The sequence below is a fragment of the Perissodus microlepis genome, chromosome 18 (assembly GCF_051167445.1).
Source record: "Perissodus microlepis isolate ML-2025 ecotype Zambia chromosome 18, ASM5116744v1, whole genome shotgun sequence".
Classification (NCBI taxonomy): Eukaryota; Metazoa; Chordata; class Actinopteri; order Cichliformes; family Cichlidae; genus Perissodus; species Perissodus microlepis.
This window is the reverse complement of record NC_140478.1, coordinates 22,573,917-22,598,427: the sequence shown is the minus strand read 5'-3', so window position 1 is coordinate 22,598,427 and position 24,511 is coordinate 22,573,917. Positions and strand designations below refer to the sequence as shown.

Below are 24,511 nucleotides of genomic sequence, written 5' to 3'. Positions count from 1 at the left end.
AGTGGAGTCCAAGAATAAAACTAGAGTTGAAAATGAGCAAAATAGAGCTGTCCTTTTTGCCCAAAACGTTGAGATATCACTTGTTTAAGGAAAGGTAGATATCTACAGGTTTATCTGTTTCTCAGGGTATTTTTTGATTATGGATTGGTCGATTAAACTATTTCAGGTTGTTTGGGGTTATACAATTACAGAAAAATCCAGTTTTCTGTCAGCTATCACCCTCCCATTTTGACCCAGGAAAACTGGTATTATCCACAAAGTCAGTGGCAAATTAATCATTTTCACCAGAAGTATATTTTTCACCCTCTACAATAATATATACAGTGTTATAGGGGCTGTATGTATGTGAGGTGTGGGGGTGGGGATTACCTTAGTCTGTGCAGCCTACATAGTGTATTCCAGTCAGACAAATTGTCCATTCATGAGGTAACATCATTACAACCCTCCACATACACTGCTTTGAACACACACTGGAAGCTGCCGCCTGGGAGTTGACGGTGAAACATGAGAAACGGAGAAAGGAGGGGAGGGAGATGAATAGAAAAATTGATCGAGAGAGCTTCAAGAGGCACCTTTTTGAGAAAAATTGTAACATTTTTTTTTTTATGTGAAGGATCCCAGAGAAATAGTGTTGCCGCTCTCCAAATTAAACCCCCGTCTGCCGTAAAGCTGCAGTCGGTGGACTGTAGATTATGCGTTTATTAGTGGGGAGAGATGGCTTTTATAACTCGCTTCATTTTCTGCCATAGACTGCCCATTAACCGTTTCTCCACTGGGTCCCATTTGTTCTCGCAATCAAGGCTGCAGTGTGTGGATTGTAAAATGGCTGACTGGAACTGTAGCTGTTAGAGGAAGGAGTTCAGCATGTTGTCAGGGAGAGGAAAAGCTGTGTGTGTGTGTGTGTGTTTGACGTGCATGTGATGACTGTCTAGACAGAGTGCCTTTGTGGCGCAAAAATGTACTCAAGGCCCGAAGCCAAACGCAAGTTGGGAATGAACCTGTTCTTATCTGTGTGTGTGTGTGTGTGTGTGTGTGTCTGTGGAGCATGACTGGTCTGGCTTATCAGTGTGCTTGTCTGGCTTTAGTCTTACTCTTTGTGTTTGGAAAGAGGGAGGAACAGGTGTGTGCGTGTCTGGGGGAAGGCACAGACAGACAAGCAGTCACATGCTGTCGTTCTTTCCCCTCATTTGTCTCGGCTGCCCCCCTTTTTTTATTTCCTGTTTCCTTCTGTCACCTGTTTGTCTCAGCGTCCACCTGTCAGACCTGTCCTCATGCGTGCCCTGCTCTGTTTTCTTTCCTGCTTATCTGGCGTTGCAGTGCCAAATCGAATGAAAAATTTAGTTGCGCAATTTCCCGAGTATCTCAAGTTAAAATGTAACTGACATTTGTCAGGAACCGAACAGCCAGACCTCGAAGTGATCTCATTTCACTATGGTGAGTTAATCACAGAGCCTCTACTAAAAGTGTATTCCTTTAATTGCCCCACTTTGCTGCCCGGTTCCCCTGTGGGCTGTTATTGATTTGGCTGCTGAAACAAAGTGTGGCTCCCAGTCCGTGGATAAATGGCTTACTGGATTAAGACCTCCATATAAAACCCTCCAGCGCCTGTGTCTATGTATGGGGGCCAGGTGGGACCACCAGAGCACCCAGTAAAACCCAAATCAAACCCAGAAGACCAGCGTACAGTTGTCTGATCTTAATTGCAGGCAAAGGGATAAGCGGCTAAACCACGGCGGAGGTCGACGGATATAAAAAATTGTGATTTGAGTGGGAGCTGCACAGAGAAAGTGGTGTTGCTGCAACCACAGATTATTTCTATATTTTCCCAAATGCACACAGTATGTTGTTTGATCTATTAAAAACTATGGATGCACAGCTATCAGCCAGAACCCCGTGGCTGATAGTTATCTCTCATACAGCTGAAAGATTTTAATATATGTCAGTTATTTGTTGTAAAGAACACATCTTTGTTTCCTTGGAACACAACAGGGAAATGAAGTGAATAAAAACACTCGACAGTACTTTAAACATGGTTCCCTACCTACTTAAAGGATCAAAAACAGTGGAAAAGTCTGAGCCGTTTGGTGATTTTTGAGTAAATAGTGACTTATCAGAGATAAATAAATGTGCCTTGTTTTTGCAGTTCAGCCAGGAAGTGTATATAAAACGATGTATCTCTTGCTCGATCTTTGACACAGTTGACGACTACAGCAGTACAGGATGTGGTCTAGAAACAGACAGGGTGTGACTGTCTGTGTACGTGTGTGTTCCTAGTCCTCTCTCACTGCCTAAAGAAACGCGCACACACACAATTTTCTCTTCCTCCTCTGAGAGGAAAAAGGAGAATAAGCCGCATCACTTTGTCGTCCTCCTCCTCCTGCTGCTGCTATCCGTTCACCATCTCCATTCCTCTCCTGAATGCCGGGCACATGAATGATTGGAGGATGGGGGCGCACTTACGTTCACGTCCCCTGAAATAGGTTGTGGTGTTCGTTGGGGTTTTCTTTCAGTTTTCATACCCAGCAACTGATGTCACGGTTTCAGCAGATGTGAAGAGAGTGGTTCCCAGCTGTGCGTGTGTGTGTGAGGGCACAGAAGGGTTTTTAATAACACGCAAACACACTGCTGCTGTGGGATGAAAGGTCAGATCAAGGCTTGCCCACTCTTTATTATGGCCTAGATAAGATTTGCCATCAGGCATGTCAAGACTTGCTGTTGTGTTTGTATGAGCTTTTTATATCCTGGGCAGGGTTTTAAAGTTTTAACACATCTGTAGTGTTTTCTCTGAACAAAGAGCAAAATATTTATAATGAAGGCAAAGAAGGGATTCAGTAATAAAATTGCAGCTAATGTTTATTTGCAATGCAAGTAATTGTTCTTTCCTAGAAAATGGTGAGAAATATTACTCAAAATGATGTAATGCATCTTTTTTGTTTTTAAAGCTTTTCAGTAACACAGTTTATTTTAACCTCCTAGGACCTGGCGTCCACATATGTGGACATCACATTTATTATTATTATTATTTAGACCAAAATACTCAATTTTGCTCTACAAGGGCCTGATATCCACTTACGAGGACATTATACTGCTACTGTTCTATCGAAATTTTAAATAAGTATCCTCATATGTGGCTCTCATTTTTCTTAGAAACAAAAATTAGGTAAAACAAAAAATCAGGTAATTCTTTGTCTTTACATTCATCGGGTCCCAATCAGCCCAAATATCAAAGAGAAATTAAAAATGCATGCCGTGGAAGAGTTCAGGTCTTAGGAGGTTAAAGGTGAAACGTTACGCTTTTCTTATTTTCTTCTCTGTATATGCTGTTACAATGCTGGATACCCATATTAAACATGGTCAGACTTTGAAATAATGAGGTCAGCGTATGTGCACATAATCCCTACGAGCCTAAAGCTCAGGCTTCAGACTGCTCTAAACACTCGGTTTCAGGTAGGATTTTCTACTTTTGGCTCTGTATATTGTCAAACAGTGGGTATATTTTATTCTGTTGTCGTCACGCATTCACACGGCTTTTGCTGTGAGCACACAAGCCCAAATAAACCTTCTGTTTGCGAAGAGCAGCCAGTCAGGAGGAGTTAATACAGCTTATTTCAGTGAGAGGCTCGTGATAAGATAAACAGAGATTATTTTGATCTGCGAGTTTTGCAGACCTACTCCAGTAGAGTTCACGGAGCTGGAAATGAGCTGTAACTTCTTTTTACGCAAGTTCCTGAAATGGTTTTCTGTCAGCTTATCGTGCAAGTTTGAGCTGAAGCAACCTGTGACTTTCCTGAGATTTGTTAACTAACAGAGACCGCAAGTGCCAGTTTGCTCCATCTTATGTGTATGTGTTTGTTAGAGGGGTGAGCCTGGTGTGTGTTTTATTATGCATGTATGGGGACCGGATGTGTATTTATAGCAAAGAGTAACTGCACGCATGTGTTTATGTGCACTGAGACAGCAGTCATTTAGTGGGTCCACGTGACAGGAGTGGAGTGGCGCTTGACCTCGGGCTTGTTTGCTCTGTGTGTGTGTGTGTGTGTGTGTGTGTGTCAGTCTGCGTTGGTTCATATGTGGTTCATATAAATTACACCAAGAGTAGGAAAAACAGACTCTTCTTGTTGTCTTGTCAGGATGAGCTGAAGGAGACTCACTTAAATGAAGTGCAGTCCTCAGGTATGAAGAAATTCACTGTCAACTTTTGTAGGTTGACAGCCTTCACCCCAGTCAGGCAGCAGCTCGTTGGCAACGTGGCGAGCTATGGAATCTACTTCATCTTGGTTCTAGCAAAAATGAACAAAAACCTCAACCACCTGCAAAAATGCGCAAAGTTAGAGCATCTTTTATTTTTTCCCTGCTCACAGGAGAATGCCATGCTCCCATTGAAATGCTCCTTTGCTGTGTGGGCTATCGCTTAAATACATTTGCTCTGCCAGACTGTGCATGCTAATGTACAGTCATGGGTGCCTGCGTAGTAAAGTGCCGCTTGTTACTGTTTGATTTACTGGCACTTTACAAAGACACACAGACACACATTAGAAAAACCACTTTCTACTCCATTAAAGCGTCTGCTGCAGAAATGTCACGTATGGTGAAAAAATGGGTCACTGTGAGTTCACATGGCTGCGGCTACATCCAGCTACACAGTGGTGGGACAAGCCAGCGTGAAGCTGCAGCAGCAGGCAGACTGCTGGTGATTAGGATCAACAGGGCAGAGTTCAGCCGAGTGAGTGTGTGGAATGCTAATCCACATTGTCATACGGCGAGCTTCAGCCTGACAAAGGGTTGGAGACATAAGGGGGTTAGGTGTGTGTTTGTGTGTGTTTGTGTGTCGCAGAGGCAGCCCAGATAAGAGAGGTACTTCGTTATTGCAGATTAGGACCCAGTAGCAGTTTGGTGTGTTTTTAATAAAGCAAGGTGGGGGTGGGAAGGTGAGGAAAATGGTAGTAGTGCCGAAATGTGCAAACGTTTGCACTGGCACATATTCATTAAGGAAGAGAGAGTGCAGAGCAGCAGGAATAATGAGCAGGGGTGTGTGCGTGAGTGGGTGGTGGGCTTTAGCCGTCAGCTGTCAGGTATGCAGGAGTCACTGGGAGCGACAGGCAGCCATTAGTGTAGCACACACGTGCATGTTTGTTTGGTCTGTGTGTGGATACAGAACATACAGAAGTAATGGCCCACCTGCAGCCTTGTTCTTTTACTGTGTTTTCTGGGTGTTTCTCACATTTATACTAAAACCCAGACCCTGGGAGTTTCCTTTTGAAGGGTGACTATGCATGTAACCACCATTAGTCACACAGACTGTATATCAGTGATTGCCAAAGTGTGGCCTGTGGCCTCTCTGTGGGCAGTAAAAGTACTGCAGGTAGACCTAGCGATTTGTATTAAATTCTTAAATCATTTTTGAATTCACACCTTCTAAACTTTTATGTGACTCGATCAAATCAAAGATTGAATCAAATTATAATCCTTTTGGTGTAATTCTTATGAGATTTTATAGGATAACATTTATTGGGATACTTTTTCGACTGTGGTTTAATAAGTAGTTTAAAATGAGAAAACAAAGCAAAACTAATGAAGCAAAGCCATGGGTTTAAATTTTATTATTTATTTATTTCCTGGTTATTTTCCTTTGGTGGAATTTCCAGACTTCTTTAATTGGCGTCAGATATGAGGGGAAAACCCTGGACCTTAATCTGTTCTCTGTCCTTAACCATAAAACCTACAGTCTTGACCCTCAAACAGCCCCAGAATGAGCGTTGGCCAAAATGTCCTCGTTTTCCAGTAATGTCCTCGCTCTCAAGGTCTAATTGGTCCTTGCGAATACAGACACACACACATGCACACACAGACAAAGGAGGGTGCAGACCTACCCTTTAATGAGCTGTCAGTCGTCTTAGCAGCCAAACATCTGTCGTTGTAGAGGTCAAGCAGATGAAAGACCTCTGTATGACCTGACGTTACTATCAGTTTGGCCCACGCGCTCCCTCTGTATGTGTTTGACACACACACACACACACACACACACACACACACACACACACACACACACACACACACACACACATTCTTTACATTGGACAGACCCAGCTCACCGCCACACCACTGCAGTGGTTACATCGTGGTTTCTGTCAGTCCTCCTTCTCTCTGTCTCTTCCCTGTCACCCCTCTCTCTTTCTGAGCTGTTCACTCTGTCCCTTCCCCCTCCTCCACTCGGTGCTGCAGTGCTGGAAGGGTAAAAAAGGGTAAAAAAACAACAACAAAAAACCAAAAACACACTAACCATAAACATTCACAAATGATCGAGGTCCCGTCTGTATACACACAGTCTAACAACCACACCTGGCTCACACATACGGCTCCAGCCTTTTAACATTTGCATGAACATGCTCATTCATGCATGGCCTTGTAAATAAGGGACTATCCCCCTACATACAGTTCAGAAAAACTCTCATGCAAATCACTACTACTAGTTTTGTTTTTGTTTTCTTTTGCTGATGAATATAGAAGTTGTGATTTGAGGTGGAGGTACAGAGCATAAAGTCACAGGTCACATTCACTTGCGGTGAATTAATTGCTGTTAAAAATAGATGTTGGTATCGACTGTTATGTGCAAGTAAGATGGCATTTAGAGGTATCCGTGTGTCACATCAATTCTTCAAGGGGCACATGTATTCTTTTAAGAAAGACACTGTGGCTTCTCTAGGTAGCGAAACAGAAGGTGAATAGATAAATAAAAATGATCATGTGTGCTTCGTGGAATATGTAACAGGTGAATAATTGTGTTTTTTGTAAATAATACATGCTTAAGCTGCTGAATGAGGCTGCTGCTGGACCGGTATAAATGATAAGCGGCTAATGCGTGGCTGTCACAGTTATTTGCTGGCATTGTTCTGAGGCTGTTTAGCGCTGGTAATGACACAAGCTCTTAGCTGGTACAGCACAGAGGAAAATCCTTTAGTCCAGCTGATGAAAAGCTGCCTGTTTATTATTCACTGAGAGCTTGTGTGTCTGCGTTTTGTGGATAAACGTTTTATAGCGGGCTTTAAAAGGGTACTAAGTCAATTATTGATGCTTTCACACTTTTCTCTTCCCATTCTTCTTTCGTCTCCTTCCTCTTCTTACCATCTCTCTTCTCTCTGCATCTCCCTTCTCAATCCGCTGTCTGTCGGTCGCTGTGGGCTCCCTAACGGCTCGCATTGCGATGCTGTGCATTGTTGTTCCTCTGCTGTCTCTGTTACCTGTCAGTTAGGTAGACCGTGTTTGTGAAATGCATGGAGCATGTGTGTCAGGTCTGCCTGTCACAGATAAGCATCAGCTACATCAGCTTGTGGCCTCTCGCCGAGCGTGGCCTGGATATATGCGCAAAAAAACCCTCAACCCAAAACGAAACGGTGAGATAGACAAAACTAGAGGCAGCAGGCAGTTTTTACTCAACATCCTCTGAGGGTATGACACTGACACAGGAAACACAAACGTACATTTTCCTGTACAGCGCGTGTTTTGATTCCAGCTGCGTTGCATGTATGCCGATGTCTGACACGCTCAGAAGCGTGTAGCAACAGGCCGCGTCGACTCACAGCTAGGCTTTTTTTTTCTGTTTTAGTCATAGGCCTTCCTCTACGGGCTCATTCGGCTGCGACACTCGGCTTATCCATTTCCTCGCCGCCTTCGTTTTCCTCACAGCTGCATTATGGCCAGCTCAGGCTAGTTCACTTACTTCTGCACACATTTGTATCCATCCTTTACATCTTGAGTGTCATTTGTCTCCATTTCCTATCGTTTAAGTGCCGTTTGTCTCCATCTTTCCCCCTCTGCGTCTGCGCGCCTGGTGTAATTTCTCTCCTCTCCTCGTGCTTCCTCTCATTCTCACACCTCCTGACAGATATGCTCATTTTGAGTCGTTCAGACTATTCCAACAGATGTATTCGGTGCAGCACTACATCTGTGTCTTCCTCTCGCTCTCTGCTGTATTTAACCTTGGGGTGTCTTTGCTCGTCTATTTAACCACCATCTCTCTCTCTCCTTCTGTTTTCAGAAGGTGGTGGAGGAGGAGAGCCAGGTGAGGAAACCCTCGTTAGATATCTGCTCCACCGGCGACAAGTTGGCTGATGCTGACCCAGCGAGAAAGGTCAGTTATCATTTCCCTCCCTGTGACACCTTCCCCCATTCCTTTCCTCCCCCTTCCTCCACGCTCAGGTACCCCCCACCCCCCACTGATAGACACACCCCCTGCTCACTCATTCATAGCGGCACGCTTCTCCTCTGTTGTACCAAGCTGCTCTGCTCCTCGCCCCCTCCCCCGCCAACTTTACATGCAGGGAAGAAGCTTTATCATGATTATCTCTTTCTCTGACTCGTGCACACACAAGCACGTGCCCAGTGTCTCAACTGATGCCTGATGGATGATCCCCCTTTCACATGTATGCATGCATATTAACTATATTATGGCTCCAAGAGCGCCACGTGCAGCACATTTCTTTCTCCTCTCGCTGTCTTTCTCCACGTATTTGTGTGTGTGTGCATGTTCATGCATCTCATTGCTTTTGTAATAATTTCTCTAATGCGCTGTGAAGGCTGTGCACCAATCAATATATGAGGATGGAAGATGTGCAGTTTTGTTTTTTGTTTTTTTGTTTTGTGCCACATTTATCTATTTGTTTGTGTTTCCAACAGGGGAAAGCATCTCCACCGACTCTTGTGTTCAACCGGCTTTTCTCAGAAATTAAGGAGGAGCCAGGACACCCCACCCTGGTCCATCCCAGGTACTACACCTTATTAACCCTAAGTCAGTTATTCCAGTAAAAGCTTTGAGGCTTGTAACTATCATATTTCTGATCTCCACTGCACCAAAGAGATCAAATTTCTCCAACAAAGATATAAATTGGAGTCGAGAAGCAGAGAGCGTGTGGCATTCTGGTTTAATAAATGATGATTATCAGAATATTTTCCTGTTAATAAACAGCATTAATTAACCATCTCAAACTTAGTGCCACTTTTATTTGGTGGTTTTAGAGATGTAGCAAGATGTAGAAGATTCTTCCCTTGATTAGTTGTTTCATCTCTGAAATTTTAATAGCCTGCAGCAGGCTGCCTTTAAAACCGTGTGCTGCATAAATAAACATATTCTGTGTGTTTTCATATAAAAGAAAGAAAAGCAGGAAATCAACATGTGTGAAGAGTTTTCTGGTTATTAGAAAATTTTTGGACTTTGTTCAAAAAATTTGAAATGTCTGAAAGTATGAATATTAACTTGCATAATCAATGAATGGAGCAGTTGTTGCCCCTCACATTGTTTTATTTTTCCAGTGTAGAGAACTTTATTAAATCTTGCTGAAGGAGATGAGTGGTATTCACTTTAAAGTTGGTTTTACTTGGTTGTCCTAGACAAAATTAAAAGCTGCAGTTATTTAAGAACTTATCGATACCTGAATCTGTGCCAGATGGCCTGGTGTTATCTGTAAAAACACGGAGAAGAGATAAGACTCTCCTTGCCAGATATTGTAGGTGTATGTTTTTAAGTTTTGTGTTGGCTTCGGTTTCTTCCTCTTCTTTTAATTTCTTGTGACTGCACTCCCTCATCTCCTCCTCCTCTCCCTCACTCGCTCCTTCCTCATTTCGTTTCCAAGTCCTCTGCATCTCCCTCCGTCTCTCCATCCCCAGGGGACACCAGCTCTTGTTTAGATGTGGCTCACAGTAATCTGACCCAGATTAAAGCCATAGCTACATGTGACTGCCTTTGACTTACTGACTGCGTGGAGGCCTGCAGACTCCAGGCCAGACAAATTGGAGGGATTATAGCTCTGGTCACCTGTCAGCATCACATGACTGCTACACGTACAAACCAGTCAAGACCAGTTTGCAGTGTGTCTTTTGCATCCCAGAGTTGGTAATAATGCAGCGCCCTAACAGTTGGATGTCATGCCAGACATCCGCAGCACTTAAAGTCGAATCTGGATCGCCACAAACATCCATTAGAGCTACACTTGTCACATACAAGCCAGGCTTACATTATTCAGTTGCTTCTGAGCCGTTTCATGTAGAGGAGTGGTTTTCATTCAGGCGAGCAGACAGACCAAGCGTTGTGTGTTAACCTAGTTCACTGTTCCAGTCTCAGCCCTGTCTGGAGGGGGCTGCTGATGGGGGAGGGGTTCAAAGCTCCTCTCTTCTCCTCCTCTTTCTTTTTCTCCCTCTCTTCAACTTCCCTTCCCACCATCATGAAACAGTGTTGGTTTAGTGGCCTGGGAGTATCTCACAGCACAATCTCTCTTTCTCCCAGTTGTGTCCACTACCTGAACATTTGTGATACGCAAAAGATGTGTTTAGGCTGAAATCCTGTAAACATGTGGCAGAGATTTTTTTTTCCTGCAGCCTTCCCAGCGTCCATTTACTTTGGGCTAGAGCAAACGCCACATTAGTTAAAGTAGCTGCCGAGTCAATAATTTGTTGGTACGATCATCGTTTCAAAGACAAGATTATGTAAAAGGTGGCGCTAGTTCCTGTATGCCTAGAATAAAAGAGCAAAGAACAGATGCTTAATTCAGTCTTTACATATTTAGAAACCAGACAAATGTTGGTGTTAATGAAGAAAATTGATTCAAAATTAGATGTTTATTTGAGTGCTTAAATGCCTTCTTTTTTTGTTTCTTCCAGTTACTACATGTACACATACGATAAGATGGTGGCTCCCAATGTGTCACTGCGAAGGGAGGCGGAGATGAGCCCCGAGATGCTGAGCGCACTGCTCAAACACCACTACAGTCGCAGAGTGCTGGGCCACGACGAGCCGCCAATGGGTCAGTAATAATACACCCAGCAGAGCTGAATTATTAACCAGCAAAGACGCGTGTAAAGCTTTTTAATGGCTCAACATACATGCTATAACCACTTAAACACACAATCTGGTCTTCAAATTAGGATTAGAAATAAATCAGTGACCATGTTATTGTTGCCTTCTGCCTGAGGGATTTGATGTTGGATAAGCAGAGCAGGAACATGTTTGTTGTCATGTAAACGAGAAGAAAAATCTGATCAGAGATGATGCGACTTCCTCCGACACAAAGCTGCCAAGATAATCTGACTTCATCATGCTTTTTGGAAACCATACAAATCAGCCAAATAGAACAACAAATAAGATCATACCCTGTCTTACTTGACCTTCTTGTGAAATTAAAAGCAACAGCTGACGCTCTGTAATTATGTTCAAGTGAAAAGCTGAAAATGGCAGAGCCGATAATGGGCCAAAAGGCAGGAAATTGCTTCCAGTTTATCCATTTAATAACAGGCCTTAGATCTCCAGCAGTTAATAAGAGCTGCACATCTGCAGAGACACGGAGTCTAGCTGCAGAACCCAGCGTGAGTGGGCAGGTAGAGGAAGAGTTTCTGTACACAGATTGTCTTTCTTTAATTAACGGTGTCAGACGTGAAGATGGAAAGTTACTTGGAGTTTGACTAATTAAAAAGCATAAAACTGACTGGAGACACACACACACACACACACACACATTCAGACTGATTTAACAGTGCAGATTTTTTGGCTATAACAAGACAAAAAAAAACATTTACATGGAGTGTGATAATATTCATCTCTGACAAAGTTGTGTTCCACTATTTTCTAGCTGAAAGTTGTCAAACTAGAGCTCGTATAAACGCTTTCCACAAACACTCAGCACGAATGATATTTGGGTATTATAGTAGTTTTCAAACATTTTTGTGTCATCAAAATTGCCCTAAAAAATGAGCCATATTCACAGCTGTGCAGTGTCATGTGACAAATTGGCAGTTCAGCTTTTATTTAGAGATGCATCTGTGGTGTCTGGACTGAGCATGCAGCTGCGCTCCACTAAGATATATCTCACTCACATGTTCAAACAATCTTTCTGCCACTGCTGGTGATAGGAGTAGGTTAGGTTTCTCTTAGAAAGGTGATGTTGGTTTCTGAGTACCACATTAGTGTTAGCCAGCTTCTTCTCTCTCTCGGGCTGGGAGCTATTGACATCCCAAGCCCATCCAGTCGGGGCCATAACATGTGCAACTTTCACCAGCAGTTTTCCTCTTGTCATTCAGGTGGTATGTCACACTCTTGGTTGCTGTGTGGTTTGATCCATTACTTGTGTAATAATTCCCACCATCCTGCAACTGCACGAATGGACTCGGTGTTCCCTTTCATACAAAGATTTCTAAATGAAAATTCAGGGGAAAGAGCTGGTATCTGTACTGCTAAATGAGTGCAGACAAAGTCCTGACACAATATACTGCAACAATAATCACACAGAGTCTCAAAGAACACAATTTGACAACAGCTGTCTCTCTATATATGAAGTGTTACAGTATTGCATGTGCACATCAGACAGAAACAAGGCTGACACATGCCTGCTAAAAATACATGACTCGTATATATAGCAAGCATGAGCAGTGTGCATACATACAGCATGAGCAGAAGTGACATGCATGTTCATCATGTTCATGCAACACGCTCGGCAAGCCGACACGTGCTGCACTCGACAGTGGCGCACACAAGCATGCGCTGACCTTCACAGAAAGACTCAGGGGACACCTCGGTGTTGGCGGGGTGGAAATGGCCATGACCTCCTTGTGTGTGTTTTCATGTGCATGCTTTCATGTTTTTCCCGCATTAATGAGATGTGCGTGTACTGTATATTTTTATATAATCTACGTCTATACAGAGAGAGAGAGAGAGAGAGAGGATGAATCACAGGAATGCTCTCTGTATGCCATTATTTCACCACGTCTGACTGCCAAGCTGTCGCCCTCCCTCTCTTTCATTCCTCTCAGGCATTTTCGTCTTTTTCTTCTCCGACCAGTCCGTCTCTCCTCCCTCTTTCTCTTCCCATCAGCTGTCTCCACATCCTCCTTTCTGAGCGGGTTCTCCGTTTGCTCCTGCACTTCCTTCTTCTGCCTCTTTCATCTCAAGCCTTCTACCCCTTCATCATTTTCTTTTTTAAACATTTTCTCCCCTCATTTAATGCCTTCCTCCCCCTGTTATATCTGTGCCGTTCACTCTTCCTTTTGTGGTTGTCTCTCTCTCTCCTCTGTTTATTTCCTTTTGATCTACCACCAAATGACTCACGCCTGTTATTTGTGCGCTTCAGAGCATGGATCTGGGTGTGTGTGCAGGCACACACATGCACTAGCCAGTTTGAGTCAGTAAACGATTGTCCTCTCCGGGTCCAACATGCCGTGTACAGAGCATCCCGTTTCCTGTCACGCACATGCTGCATGATCATTACCCTCTGTTCTCCTGATGTCTTTGTCACCATTCACCATTTCGCCTTCTTCATCATTATCTTCTTCTTGTTCCCCACCTTCTTCTTCATCATCATTTTTGTCTGTCTGCGAGCTTATGGTTCAAACACACTGCCATACATAACCTACATTTGTGCACTTGTGTTTTTGTGTGTCACTGTGCCAGTTGGATCTTGTATCTTGTATTTTGTGAGTGAAGCTAAGCCCAGCAGAGCAGCACACTAGGGCACTTTCCGCAAGTCTTGTTGGGCAAAGAAAACAACTCTATCTGTAGTCTGTGCCTTTGTGTTACGTCTCCTCGTGGCTTATGGGATAGTAAGATTACTGCAGAGAGGCTGGAGAAAGGCTGCTTTTTTAAAAATTCCACCTTAAAAACACTGTTTTGTTTTGCGAGAACTCCACAAATGAACAACCTTGACCTCAGTGGATAAATGAAGTGCAAACGAATTTGGAAGTACAGCAAGTCTTTGTTTCTATCACCAAGCCTGAGGGAGATTCAAAAAAATGAATTTCTAACTCCACAGAATCAAAAATGTAAGAGAATCGTTAAGCGCCGGTGCTGCGGAAATTTTGAAACTCACACATCACATTTGAAAACACATTAAGCGTCACTGTTTAGCTTTATAGCTTCTTGGTGCTTTTTGTTTTTTAATTCATACTGATGACTTTATACTTGATAGCACATTTTCCTCCAAGTTCTATTTCTTATTAGCCTACATAGTGGCTAAAGAGACATTGGGCACTAAACATCCATTGATGCCCAACACCTGATTCTTTTTTTCAACATCTCTCCAGCTCTCACATACATATAAATTTTAGTCATTATGAAACAAGTTGTATTTCAAATTACATTTTCACGTCACAGTTGTCTCACAGGAAGCTGTCAGAGAGGTGCTTAAATAACTCTAACCTCTTTATTAGCCAGTCACCCACATTAAAACCAGGTCAGCTGGAACTGAACTAGAGATGAAACTAGTCTTCTCCTTCTCATTTAAGTGATTGGAATCAAATTAAATTACGATACTGCCAGAGATTACCACCCTACCCACCGTTTCCCATGATGCTCCTCCTCACAGGCCGCAGCGAGGGAACAAGCCAGGGTTTGAACAGTGGAGGAGCCCACGCAGAGCAGCGCGGCTCCCACACATGGCCCTTTATTCCTCTCTATTCTGCGTGCGTCTGAGGGCAAACACACAGAAAATTTGTGGGCGAGTGTTTGGTTCGTCGGCTGTTGCCGTGCCATACTTGTGCGCTGTGTGAGTGCACTGGTGCTGAGGAAGAAGTGCAGGCGTTTATGAGGTTGTGCGAGGGTGTTACTAAGCGCGGGTGGCAGTGTGCATTAGCACGGCTCGCACTTCCTGTCTTTCACCCACCATTCTTCTTCTTCTTCTTCTTCTTTTTCTTTTTTTTTTTTTTTAACTTCTTTCTTCATCTTCTTCATCTCCCTCCTTCCTCAGATCTTCACGCGTCGCCTGCTGTCGCTGCTGGCGCCGTGGAGGCCAAATCCCAATGTGCTGCTGCTGACTCGGCCACTGAGAGGGAATGCCAAACCCAGGCAGTTTCCATGGAGACGAGCAGCCCAGGCTACAAGAAAGCCACCCACATCACCGCCCACACCCCTCTTCCCCGTCCTCCTCCTGCGTCGCTGTTGTCATCGGTAACGGATGTAGCAGCTAAGGACGTGAGCTCTGCCACGAGCGGCGTTGTGGCGGCGGTGGGGGGGCTGGAGGACGACAAGGACAGGATTGTTGTGGAGATCATGCAGATGTACAGCAGGCAGCAGGAGAAGCTCAACTCCACCCTGCACAAGCAGCTGCAGCTGGAAATGGTGAGTCGGTGGTCGGAAAGATAAACGAGGCCGAGATCAACGAGCCGATAACTGTTTCCGCCCATTAGAAGTGTCCTTGATGTGGATGTGGATCTTCACCTTCCACTAACCCCCTCTATTACTTCCTCCCATCACGTGGAACATGTCAGTATCAGATTGTTCCACCAGTTTTTAACACAAGTCAGCAGAACAGTTCATATAAATCAGTGTTTCACTCGTTTAGCGTATTATTAAAGCACTGGGTTTAATTTCAGTTTGGATGCATGGAAACGGAGTTGAACTAGATTATGGTGACATTCGCATCTACAGTTGAATTATGTTCTCCACTAATGGGATTTGGGGAAAATTGCATTTGTAATCTAAAATGAGATGCCACCATTAAAGAGTATTGGTGACAAAATGTCTGATGAAATAAAATGTAAGCAAACTGAAGCAAACAGCCTCCTTGTGGAGCTTCTGTAATGTGGCGGTAGAGCAGGTAGTAGTCGGAAGGTTGCTGGGTACTCTAGCCTGCATGTTAACGTATCCTTGCAAGATCCTGGACCCCCACATTTCATCAGAGTGTGAATATTAGATAGAAAGACTATATATGCGAATCGGTCCATTTACCATTTGCAGGAGTCACTGAAATGTGACTTTTTCTTTGTGCCCCCAGGAGCTGGAGACTTTGCGTGGAGGCGAAGCAGCGAGGCTACGGGAGCTGAGCGCCGAGCAGCATGAGCTGCGCAGCGAGCTGGAGGCAGTGCACAGCGAGCAGGCACGACAGCTCAGCCAGGCCCGCCAGGAGCAGCTGGAGCTGGAAACCCGTCTGGAGCAGCTCCGACAGCAGGCCTGCGCCTGCGAGCCAGGGGCGCAGCGCCAGCAAGAGGCCCACTACACAGCACAGGTACGGGCTTACAGGGGAACACATGCATGCACAGACTTCTACATCAGAGTGACTCTCCGTGACATAAAGTGTGTTCACCGGCTTGCATCACTTAACATATGGCGTTTTTATCTTAAAGACATTAAGATTGCAAAGCTCCAGTGGGACTCAAACAAAGCACACTTTAGCACAGCACTCTGCATATTAATATTAAAGTTGAGCTCACTAAGCATTTGCAATTAGTTCTCTTTTCATTTTCATCAGCATGTATGTACAAACATTTATCTTTGGATCTGTAGTTACTAGAGTCATGATTAAATCAGGTTTTTAGGTAAAACTATTTGGAGCTGCACTTATTAAACGTACCAGTCAAATAGAAAGAATTTACTGTGATGCCGTGTGAGTCTCTGTGCGGAGCACATACTCAGACGTCTGTTTGGGTTTCAGTAGACCTAATCTTAATCTCTGTTACATCGGCCTGAGCGCTTCCACCTCCTGCCTTTGGCATCAAGCTGTCCCCCTGTTAAGAGAACGGGTGTGCGTATTTCTGTGTGGCTCTGAGAGTTCAACATGGGTTTTTTGGGTTTTTTTTAAAGGTTTGGTGCACATTTCTTTGTTTACTGCTAAAAGGGGAAAAATACAATAAATGGTTACTCTGACTGATGGTTTAAGAGCTCTCAAAACACAACAGTAGTTATTCTGTCTGCACCACTTTGCAGTGTGTGTCGTAAAAGCCTCTGAGCCAGCTATGTGTCTAAATGCAGGGTCTCTGTTGGTTTGTTTTTGATGGTTAACACCTGCCTGATTATGGGGATTTTACTGCTTTTTGGCCTGTTGCCGGAACAAGCCACAGCAATTTGATGATGTCATGTTGGGCTTTAGTTAATTATTTGTTGGGAACATTTCTTTAAATATTTACGACCAAAGTAGTTTGCAGAGGAATGAACAGTTGCGGGCCTGCTAAGAAAAATCTGAAATGAAGACTGTTGACAGATTACTATTAGATGTGGAAATGTGTGAGAGTAATGTGGCTCTTGTCTCTGTGTCTCCTTTCAGTTGTCCGACCTGCGTCAGAGGCTGGAGCGGGCAGAGGCTGACCGGCAGGAGCTGCAGGAGGAGCTGCGCATGGAGCGGGAGGCGCGCGAGAAGCTGGAGCGCACGATCGCCCAACTGAAGCAGCAGATGGCCCAGTCTGGCACGATGGGAGGCAGCCCCTCTCCTCCTCCTACTCCCTCCACCGGACCCCCTAACGCCCACTCCCCACCCTGCTCAGAGGCCCCAGCGGCTGGCCAAAAGTAACTGCCGCCCCTCCGGGCGCCTCCCCTCCCTCCCCTCATTCCTTTCCTCATCACCCGCCAAGTGTACAGACACAAAAAGATCAGCCCAAAGCTGAAAGGAGCGTCACGTCTCCTCAGGCTGATTTGAAGTTGTGCATTACGCTCCCCTTTTGCTTAGTGTAGGACTGACTTTTGTTTTTGTAATTCAATGATCACTTAAAAAAGGAAAAAAAAAAATTTTTTTTTTTTTTTAATTTTCACTTCCCTCTCTTTAAACAGTATTTAAAGGTTTTTGGGCATGTATGTTGGGTTTAATTTATAGTTTTTACTGAACAAATAGCTGCTTCACAGACTGGAGACTGGTCCACTGAAGACCAACTCAATCCTTCACTATAACCCACCCCGACCCTCCCTGTTCTCCAATCCATATTCTCCGACCCTCCCTTCCTGCTTACTGGTTTCTGGAGCTAATAATGACTTTGACTTTGAGATTTCGGATACAGATTCGCTGCTCCTTGTGGAAGTCACATCACGCTACTACCGGCACAGCGGCCAGTACTCCCGAACACATGGCGCCGCCTGACCCGTGCCCCTACTCTGTCTTTCTGTATGTAAAGCCCAAGTACCAGCGACCGCAGGAAACTGCACGGACATTTTATTGCATTGTGTAACATGCGAAAACATCGAGTCTTTATGGGGGACAAAGACCTTTACTGTACAAAAAAAAAAGAAAAAAATGGACCTCATGAAAATATGCCAATAGTGATGCTGAACTTGAAATGAGTGTTTTTGGGTGTGATCTCTACAAGGTAGCTAGCTAGGGAGTAGTGTTTCCTGCACTACAGCTGCTCCTAGCGACAGACTGGTTTTCTCCTCTCTCTGCTGGGCCACCTGGGCTCTCCTGATGTAGACCAAACAGTCTGCTAGATGAACTGCCAGCTGCCCCGCATCTCCTCTGAAGAGCCCACACCTTCCATTGTCCTCTGCTCGGAAACTCCTTAACACTGTGTATTTTTATGTTTTTATTTTTTCACCTCTAGCCTGTCTATCTTCAAGCTAGAAAGGAAACACTGCTGTTTTCAGGCTCGGCTTGAAGAAGCTCACTAACAGTGTGTTGTGCAGTTGTGCACTCCTTGCCCCCCCCCCAAGATCCCTCTGGGAAAGGAATGCGTCTGGACATGGGGGCCGTGCCGAGCCGAAAGAAGAAAGGCAGAGCCCTCGCGCGTGGTAGCCGTGCCGTGTTACTATACTTCATGCAACATCCTTACGTGCCTGCACACACTCGATTGCGTCGGTGCAGTGCAGGCATTCAGGCAGAACAATGGCCCCCAGAGTTCCCAGCAGATGATCAAAGCTGTAGTCTGCCCCTCTGCTTTCAGGCTTCTTTATTGTTAGCAGACCGTTGTATCCCCACCCTGCTTGCATGTGAGAAGTGGGTCGCAGGTGAAGGCAGTTAGTCCAGGGTGGTTTGGGTCCTGCTTTCCGTTATTCTGCCTGACTGAACAAACAGGACCGGGCAGGCAGGGAGAGGAAGAGCGGGAAGGATTGAGGGCCCAGAAGACTAGCGCACTCTCCCCCCACCTCACCCCTGCGGCAGGCTGGGTGGCCCGTTTGCCGGCGGTACCGAGGGAGGCTTTTTTCTTTCTTTCTTTCTTTCTTTCTTTTTTTTTTTTTTTTGTGCCGTCAGAATCGGGGGCAGCTGCTGTTGTCTGAGGCCCTCTGCCCACCCCGAGCCAGACTGTACAGGATCTCCCAGCCAGCGCCTCCCTCTCTGCCCCCTCTCCCACAGTCACTCGCTCACACAGCCTGTGCATCCGCCTCCTGCGTCAGATCAGCTGGGGGTGTGCGGCGTTTTTTTGTTTTTGCTTTTTTTTTTTTTTGTCAGAGCCCAGGAGAGCTTATATACGTCCAGCCAGAGGAAGAGAAAACTTTTGTGTCAGTTGCCAGGCAAAGGAGCTTTTTATTGCCACTAAGAAGATCCCGGTTAAGCGAGCGAGCTTGTGTGTGTGCGTGTGTGTAAATAATCGTGTGTGTGGGGGGGTGTGGGAGGTGGTTTGCCTCGGTTAAACTCTGAGCTTTTTTTTTTTTCTTAATGCATCTGCCAGTAATGCAAATTGATAGACATTCCACTGTGCTCCATCCTGTTTTCTCACACAGCTTCCCTTTACGATGACAGAGCTGAAGAAGGGGCAGTTGTAGTTTGTTGACAGTCAGAAAAGCAGGTGCAGGTGCACAAACCAGTAAAAATCAACCCCCATGCCACAAATGTACACTCTACTGTTGTTCCATTTAAACCTTTATTGAAATTATGAAAGAAAATATTTAACGTATTAACTAAAAGATTTATATTCACTTTGTAAATACAGTAGTCATTAATATATTAACTGTTCTTATAAATAAATAATCTTAAAAGGTTATAATATTTGGATCAGAACCGAGGCTTCAGTCAGCCCCAGTGTTTGTTTATTTTTCTTTTTTGCTTTCTTCATGAAAACTGATGTGAGAACTTGACTTTGTGTGGATGTGGGGGAGTGGAACACGTGGTTTACTGAGATGCGATGCAGGACAACGGCAAAAAATAGGAAAATATTACTTTGTTACACAGTCCCCTCCCTTCTTTATGAACTGATGGAAATACTTTTTTGTGGATTTCATCATAATGGACTGTTTACTGTGTAATGTAAGCTGTTTTCCTCCCTTCCGTCTCCTCTGAGCAAAATTGAAAATGCTTTGTGGATAAAATGAAAACTTTTCTTTTCTTTTCTTTGCATGGTTTACTGCCCCTTTACTTTTTGTATCTGTGGGCCACTATCGGTCTGTTTAATGTACAAAAAAAAACAAAAAAAGAGAAAAAGATTTCCCTGCACATAACACACAGATTATTGAGTTGGCTCATATGCATGAATATTGAACGTGTGCAAGTTTTATATCGCGAGTGGATCAGAGGCTAGCTGAATATAAAGTCAGAGTCAGATCATGAAGAGTATAACCTGTAGCCTAATTTGTTTGGAATGTGTGTGTGTGTGTGTGTGTGTGTGTGTGTGTGTGTGTGTGTGTGTGTGTGTGTGTGTGTGTGTGTGTGTGTGTCTGTCTGTGGGCGGGCCTCCAATGTCTGACTGAAGCACAGCAGCTTTGAAAAGGGAAACGGGAGAAACTTGCTCATGTAGCTCTGGACGTGCGATTGTGTCCTGATTTAAGATCATATATTATCCTCGTCATTTCTCACTTTAGAATATAATCAGTATTAGTTTTTATTCACTTAATTACCTCTTCAGCTGAAAAATATATCAATACATATATATATAAATAAATATATATATAAATATATATAAAAATTCAACACACGAGCAGATATCTAAGGGAGGTCTGTACTTTCTGAGTAGTTTGCATTTTATACACATGGGGGCGCTGTTTAACTTTTTTAAACTACATCACAATGATTAAAAAAAAGGACTAAAGAATAATGAGGGCGTGCTGGGCCTTTTTGCATTTTGCTGTGTTATGAGAACTTGGATCTAGTTTGTACAGTTTTTACAGGTGTGAACTTTGCCCAACTGACTTAAAAAAAAAAAAAAGGAAAAAAAAAGTGGAGGTAGCTGTGTTTTATTTACCACATGAACAGATTTGAATGCAAGATTTGCATAACCATTCGCCTATGTGACGAGAACTTGTAAATGGCTACAAGTTGACCTTTGAAGTGTTTGAAGGTGGTTTGATTTGTAGTTGGGTGTGTGATTTCTTTGTTTTCTCTTTTCTTTTCTTCAGGCTGTAATTAGCCTTTTAAGTAGAGCTGATCACACTGATGGCCGGTCACTAAAAAGAATACCCTGATTTCGTTGATACACATCCTGTTATAGATGGAAAAAAGACAAACCTTTTTTTCCCCCTTGATGCTGTTCTGAAACATGAAACAGTGTCTGTGTATGACCATTGCATACTATGTTGCCAATACTACAGTGTGATGAGACTTTTGTTCTTGCATGAATTGAGACACTGTTCTCCTACCTCATGTTGTGATATATATATAAAAAAAAGATGTTTTTTAAGCAGAAGACACTGCATCTCTGTTTATCATCATAGATATTTACTAGAAAGATTACATACCTGTAAATGCTTTTAGCTAATACCTCAGTTGTATCTAGTGTTTGTTTTTTTTCTGTTTTTGCCCTTTCCTGATTTCAGATCTTGTAAATAAAACCCTGTATAGACAATGAACTTGGATCAAATTCAAGTAAAGTTCTGTAGTGTCAAAATCCGTCATGTCTTTTTTCTAGACCGCCTTTAAGTATAGAGCTCACTAACATTTACGGTCCTGTACATCCTTACACATAACAGTCAGGTGCTGATAATCAGATCCACTTGATTAACTGATCAGCAGTAACTCTGAGCTCTTCTGTAAAAGCAGGTCAGTGTGTTAACTCAGTGCCAAGGAAAAAAGAGGGTTATAAGGCCAGACAAGTCCATCATTCATATGTGGACATCTCAGCAAATTCACCCCAAGGTCAGATTGTGCAATGTTCAGAGAAACTACAAATCACCCAAGAGCTATATGTCAGGCTCTACAGGCATCAGTTCACATGTTAAATGTTAAAGTTCATGACAGTATATTTAGAAAAGGACTGAACTGGGGAAAGCCTCTTCTCTGTAAAAAGAACATGGCAGCATGGCTTCATCTGAACAAATTTCATTTGGGCAGATGAGAGCAAAGTGGAGATGTTTGCCAAAAACTAAACACAGCACATCAGCACAAACACCTCATACCAACTGTCAAGCATGGTGGTGGAGGGGTGATGAGTAGGCCTTGTCTTACAGCCACAGTCATTGAGTCGACCATAAACTCCTCTGTATTCTAAAGTCAAATGTGAGGTCATCTGTCTGACAGCTAAAGCTTGCGTCAAACTGGGACAGGACAACGAAACGGCAACAAATCTACAGCAGAATTGCTGAAAAATGTAAGTGGTCCAGTCAAAGTCTACACCTCAATCTGATTGAAATGTTGTGGAGAGATCTTAACAGAGCTGTGCATAAATGACTGCCTGTGATTCTTAATGAAGTGAAGCAACGTAAAGAGGAACGGGCCAGAATTCTTCCACTATGATGTGACAGACTGATAGAGTCATACAGAAAACAGTTATTTCCAGTTATCAATGCTAAAATAAACCTGTCGCCACTTTAGAACACCAGGAGTGACATACGTGTCCAGCAGCTAGTTTTGGACCTCAACCCTGCTGAAAAATGTGCAGCTTATCTAAATTATTTCTACACCACTACATCTTAAAGATGATCTTAAAGAATGTTCTACCTTTTTATAATTGGTGGTGTTGTACCTGCATAATGTCACCAATGGTTTTGAGTTCAAACTGGTGCTACATAAAAGTCAGGGAGTTACCAAAATCATCGAGGTCCTCTGGAGATCTGGGATATGATAATCAATTCAGCTGAGCTATTGTGATCAAAGTTTTAAGCCAACAGATAGTACCTCTCTGTAGTTTGTTACAGGGAAATCCACATTATTCCAATAAATAAAATGTTTGTTTTTTATTTCTTATAATGTAGGTTCTTTAGTAAAATGCTTTGTGCAGTCATGTTTTGTCCTCTGCAGCCAGGCTAAAATTAAATCTCCAACCACAGAAGCTGTCAGGAGGAACTGCAGCCAAGGCAAGGCTGGGCAGACGCTATCAGAAGGCTGTTGATGAAACGCAGCCAGACCCCGTTCGGATCCAGGTATGAGGGTATTCCTGCGGGTAGAAGAAAGAGAACAGCCAGAAAAACCAGGGAGGGGGTCCAAGTGTTGAGAAATATACACAGAGCTTGGTTGACAAAATTCCTCCCGGACTGAGTGCAAATTTATTCTGTAGTTTGGGGTTTCAAAGGAGGATAATTCACAGATATCTGTATGTAGCAGCTAATCTCAAGAGGATGGCGAGCACGCAGTGCAGCACAGAGTCAGGACAAGCAGCATGGCAATATGCAGGACCTGAGAGGTGTGAAAAACTCAGCACCTGTGCATGTGGTGGTGGGAAACAGGCAGTGGGAAGATGGAAAGAACAGTCTACCAGCAGGTGGACGCCAGTAGGCTAACTAATAAATAGATGAATCATTTTGGCTTGAAGGTGGAAGCTTGCAACCTCTGAGTCATGATGTAAAAATGAGCCCAACCAGCCATGAGTGCAGTGGGCCATTGCAGTGCTCTGTATGCTACTCTGAGGATTTGAACCAACAAACACCTCGTCATAATTGGGTGATGATGAGGTGTCTAGGCAGAAAATAGAGTGAAAGATAACTTAACACAGATGGAGCAGGGAGTGTACACAATGATAGGGCAAGAGAGGGAAAAGTGACTTAAAGGTTTTGTGGGGATGAAAGAACTGAATAAATTCTATGGGAGGTTTGAAGGATCACACTTCAACACATCTGAATTAGGGAACGGCTTAAGCCTGACAAGCAAGTGATTGCAGCACTCAACGTTTTAGAAAGATCAATATTAGAAAAGCAGCCAGACCTGATGGATTAACTGGTAGGGTGGAGGGAAGAAGTGTGTTCCCAGAACCTGGAAACCATCATCAATAGCTCCTGCTTCAAAAACGTCATAACCACGGGTTTCAAATGATTATTGTCCAGTAGCATTAACTTTTGAGAGAATGTTGTTCTCAATGATATGCAAGAAAAAAACTGGACCCACAAGAAGGAAGACTACATGGTGCATGTAATACACTGTCATCTGAACCAAAACAAAAACATATGTATGTGCTCTGTTTGTGGACTTTCCATCTGGATTTCATAATGAAAGACCACTGTAAGACTACACAATGCTAAGGTGGTCACAGAAAAAGGTCGACAGCGCAGCCATCATAAGGGTTGAGTCCTTTTTCAATGATAGATCATTGAGTGATAAATAAGATAAGTATCACCCACCATTAGCACCGACACTGGAGTCCCACAGGGGAATGTTAAATCTTTAGTCTTATTTACTCATACTAATGAATGCTGGCTTGGCTCATCTGATGTCTTCAATGTTGGCTTTGCTGATGATACAGAGATTGTTGGTTTGTTAGTTGGTGTAAACACCAAGAAAACTAAATAAGTTATTTTTGCGTGAGCAGGAAGACACATCAACAGATACCCAGGAAAAATTCCTGTGAGAGCCAACAGCAGGTAGCTGTGGATGAAATGTGAGGCAAACTCACACTCACGTGGCATCACAGACTGGTTTCTTAAACCTGTGATGATCACTTTATTTAAATGTCTTCCATAGTCTCCACAGGAGCACGTTAGGGA

At 43.7% G+C, this 24,511-nt stretch overlaps 2 protein-coding genes across 3 annotated transcripts in view; one reads left to right on the top strand and one right to left on the bottom strand.

The window, feature by feature from the left end:
• Positions 1-21,486, top strand: part of skila (SKI-like proto-oncogene a) — a 35,804-nt gene extending 14,318 nt beyond the window's left edge. For both annotated transcript variants that reach the window (XM_084911801.1, XM_084911802.1), the window contains exons 3-8: positions 8,036-8,128; positions 8,674-8,762; positions 10,651-10,793; positions 14,721-15,091; positions 15,747-15,977; positions 17,013-21,486. In XM_084911801.1, the coding sequence (XP_084767927.1) occupies positions 8,036-8,128; positions 8,674-8,762; positions 10,651-10,793; positions 14,721-15,091; positions 15,747-15,977; positions 17,013-17,255 (1,170 nt within the window). In that variant the 3' untranslated portion in view covers positions 17,256-21,486. The remainder of the gene's footprint in view (positions 1-8,035; positions 8,129-8,673; positions 8,763-10,650; positions 10,794-14,720; positions 15,092-15,746; positions 15,978-17,012) is intronic.
• Positions 21,487-22,815: 1,329 nt separating this feature from the next.
• On the bottom strand, positions 22,816-23,468 carry gpr160 (G protein-coupled receptor 160). The gene is given in 3 exon segments (XM_084912732.1): positions 22,816-22,897; positions 22,899-23,138; positions 23,176-23,468. Coding segments are annotated over 3 exon segments (615 nt in total).
• Between the last annotated feature and the right edge of the window lie 1,043 nt (positions 23,469-24,511).